Below are 4,270 nucleotides of genomic sequence, written 5' to 3' on the forward strand. Positions count from 1 at the left end.
AGCTATTTAACTGCAGCGTGCCTGATTCAAATATGTCATTTATTCGCATTATAGACACTATTCTTAGCAACACCAATAACATCTTGTGAGTCACAATGTAAGGAGACCGGTGTCTATCGTCCTCCCTACACTGGTACATCTGCTGCTAATAGGTTTTTTAACCAATCAGCCTCTTGTCCTGCTAACTCAAGAGCTATGAACTCCGATTCCATGGTAGAGCGTGCAATACACGTCTGTTTAGAAGACTTCCACGATATAACACTGCCACCCATGGTGAAGACTTAACCACTAGTAGAACAGATCTCATCGTTACCTGAAACCCAATTTGCATCACAATATCCTTCTAACACATTAGGAAATTTACTATAATGTAAACATAGATCAACTATTCCTTTTAGGTATTTTAGTAAACGACGAAGAGCATTCCAATGTTCACTACTAGTGTTATGTGTATAATGACTCATTCTACTAACTGCATATTCAATATCTGGTCGAATAAATTCATAAGAAATATCACATTACCTAGGATTTTAGCATACTCTTCTTGGGATACACTCTTACCCAAGTTTTTACATAAATGCTCACTAGCATCGTAGGGTGTTCTAGCAAGCACTTAATCAAAGGAGTTAAACCTTTTCACACTTTTTCCACATAATGAGTTTGACTTAGAGAAATTCCTTTAGAGTTTCGAATCACCTTAAATCCTAGGATTACATCAGCTTCTCCTAAGTCCTTCATCTCAAATTTTGATGGCAAAAATTATATGGTTTTAATTACTTCATACAAATTGTTACCAAGTATTAACATGCCATCAACATTATGCACATAACTGCACAATCAGATTCTATCACTTAGGAATAAACATATGAATCAGAATTGGTAACCACATAGCCATTACTTACCAAATTGTTGTTAAATTTCTCATACCACTGTTTAGGTGCTTGTTTCAGGCCATATAAAGCTTTATTCAGTTTACACACTTTATTTTCTTGACCCTTAACAACAAAACCTTTAGGTTGCGACATATAGACACTACAAAGAATACAAGGGATAATGACGGCCAAAATCCGTCAATAACAGCCTTAATCCGCCAGAAAACCGGGATACTGGCGGTTTTTCTGTCAGTAATGAGCGTCACTACAAATCGTCATGACAAACGCGTTCCTGACTGAATTTCCATCAGGAAAATCTAATTCTGACGGATAACTGATGGAAAATCCGCCAAACAAACAATGCGCATTACGGACGGATTTTCCGTCAGAAATATGTTTTTCTAACGAAAAATCCGTCAGTAATACACACAGGAGGTTTGACTAAAAGTCAATTTTTTTTTTGAAATTACTGACGGAAAATCCGTCTGAAAAGTCAAAAAATTGTTAACTTTTCTGACGGATTTTCCGTCAGTAATTGATAATTCTTGACGGATTTCCCGTCACTAAGGTAAAATTACTGACGGAAATATTTCCGTCAAAAAAGTCAACAGATGTTTGACGTTCTGACGGATGTTTCGTCAGGATTAATTAAAGCATGGGCTGGAAAGAGCAGCTTGATGCCCAGCCACAATGCATTTTTGCATTGTTTCAAATCGAACATATACAACCAAAACCTGCAAAACACAATATACAATCGTCGACCAAGAAGCGGGAATCCATTTTCAAGTCGACTGCAAGAGCGGGAATCAACAGTAGTCAACGAAAGAACTAAAGACATCCAAACACGGTTGGGAAAAAAAATTAATTACATAGAAAAGTTTGTCAAATTCGTACAAAGTCTTACTAAGATAAAAAATAAGCCATGTCTTATACATAACTAAAATTCCGTCACCAATGTCATAAGTTTCTAACCTAATATAAAGGCTTAGGGGACTAACATACGATAAGGACTAATATATATATACTAACATAGACAATACTAACCTATATGAGTAATGGGACCACTACCTTTAACACCATGCCCGTCGTCCGCAAAGTCGTCTCTATGATGTGGAGTAGGAAAATCTGAGCAAGCTTTCGGGGGAAGATATGCTTGCATCTTAGCCCAAGCCATTTGTATGGCTGCCATTTGCTCTTGAGTGGCTACCATTTGCTCTTGAGTGGCTACCATTTGCTCTTGAGTGTTATGAACTCATTGTTCAAGAGCTTCTCATGTGGCTCGCTCACTTTCTCGGTCTTGCTGCATTTTACTCAACTGTTCTTTCAGTTGAGTATTTGCATTTGCAAATTGAGTTGCCATGGTAGATGCATAAGAGAAAGATCTGCGACTACCTCTGTTACAAGGAGGTTCATACCACAATTTTGCCCCCTTATCACCGGTCCCAAAAGCCTCGACTTCTTGTCGAAGCCCTTGACAGCGTTGTAGTATGACCGGTACTCGTCAAGAGCCTCTCTAGTGGGCATTGGTCGACTCATCGTTCCTTGTAAGCGACCTGAAAAAACAACAAATAAGGAAGATATGATATATATTTAAAAATTAAATGCAATAAATATAACCGTTCTTTCTAAGAAAAATAAACATTAAGTCGATTAGGAAAAACTTACGTCTATCTCAGCAGCTCGAGGATTAACCCACACGCCCTCTTGTTTTTCTTGGTCTTCTCAAATAACTTGAAGGGTGTGGTCGTCTCAACCCGAAAGTATCATAAAAACATAAATTGGTTATATTCGGCACTCATTAATATTAACAAATTTGTGAAAATAATAAATACAATACTTATCAACTTCTTGAAAGCACCGGAGCAACTCTTCCGACCTAGAGTGTGGATGCCTAATGCTTTCCCGTCTTTACCACCCGACCTTCTATTTTCACTATTTATTTTAGAAAGTTTCAAATTCGGGATCTGATCCTTCCTTATTCTTCAACTTCTCCCACCAAGTGGCGGGGACCCATCCTGGGATGGGTGTTTCTTTGCATATTTGACGGAATTAACAAGGGAGGTAATCCGCCTCGTGACCGCCCTCTGCCACTCAGGCTTAGGGTTACAGTTAGGATCGACGTACTACATATGATTCTATTTCAATTCAAAAACGAGTGTTAGTATCACAAATGATAACCTTAATTAAAAAAAATTATTATTGAAGTTCTTAGAAACATCGTAGGTGTACACGCCGGTTTCCCAAAGTTCTTTCAACTCTTTGATCAACGGTTGCAGGTAGACCTTCAAATTTGTCTAAGGGTTCTTAGGACCTAGAATGAGTAGAGATAATAACATAAATTGTCGTTTCATGCATAACCAAGGAGGTAAGTTGTACGGAGTGACAATCACGAAACAAACCTGGATTTATTTCCTATAACTATTAGTTTTAAAATTAACTTCAACCAAACGACACTTTGAAAGTTCTCTTTCTCATACTGAATCTAGAACACAATGTTATGTAATTCAAATGAAAATAAAGGATAGACTTGATACAAACATTGTCCACACCATACACTTGCCAACAAGGAAAAAAAACAGCACACCTATCTAGATTTTACATTTAATCAATCACAATAATCCATCTTTCTTCCTCCCACACCTGATGTAGGCGCATTTGCGCAAGTTCACAAATAACTACTTCATCAAATGTATCAATAAGCACTACATGGTAACTATAAAAAGGAAATGCACAAACGTGCAAGACTCTTCCAAGCCACCAACCACCATCGAAGTACACCTCCGCTAGATCACCGCCATCAAATCTGGAGCTCTGGATATGCGGCGGGTGTGGCCGTATTTTCTCAATGGCAACAACTTCCCTATGAAGCCGTAGCCCATCAGGTTTAAACCAGTCCTCAAACTCAACATAAAAAACATCATCCTCAACCTCAAAAATTAAGCACGCAACAAAGTAGGTAACTAAAAACCCCAACTCAGGAAAGCATAGCTCAACTATGTCACCAACATGAGTAATTCTTCCCAAATTGCCCATAAGAGCTAAATCCATCTGTACACAAACCTAGCCAAACATTCCGAGGCTCACTTGTAAATTCTGGATGCTCTCTGTCGAAATTTTTCCACGCTTCTCCATCACTTGGGTGTGCCATTGTCCCCCTTTCTCTTAATCGGGAGTTTCTATGGTGCCAACTCATCTCACCTGCTATGTGCTTGGTTGCATATAATCGTTGTAACCTTGCCGCAAGCGAGAAAAAAATTAACGATTTACAAGGAATTTGCCTCCCACTTGAATTTTTTATACTTTTATACCGAGATGCATGACACTTTGTACATTCCTCAAGATTTGCATTTTCCTCCAAGAAAAGCATGCATCCAGTAGGACATGCATCGATCTTCTCA

At 38.4% G+C, this 4,270-nt stretch overlaps 1 protein-coding gene across 1 annotated transcript; it reads right to left on the reverse strand.

The window, feature by feature from the left end:
* Positions 1-3,473: 3,473 nt before the first annotated feature.
* Positions 3,474-3,920, reverse strand: LOC141588143 (protein AGENET DOMAIN (AGD)-CONTAINING P1-like). Its single transcript, XM_074409597.1, has one exon. The coding sequence runs from the start codon at positions 3,918-3,920 to the stop codon at positions 3,474-3,476; it is 447 nt and encodes a 148-aa protein (XP_074265698.1).
* Between the last annotated feature and the right edge of the window lie 350 nt (positions 3,921-4,270).

The sequence above is a fragment of the Silene latifolia genome, chromosome 6 (genome assembly GCF_048544455.1).
Source record: "Silene latifolia isolate original U9 population chromosome 6, ASM4854445v1, whole genome shotgun sequence".
NCBI classification, from domain to species: domain Eukaryota; kingdom Viridiplantae; phylum Streptophyta; class Magnoliopsida; order Caryophyllales; family Caryophyllaceae; genus Silene; species Silene latifolia.

Bases quoted from the DNA above. Each gene is read 5' to 3' on its own strand.
- LOC141588143 (XM_074409597.1), bottom strand. From the start codon at position 3,920: ATGGATTTAGCTCTTATGGGCAATTTGGGAAGAATTACTCATGTTGGT.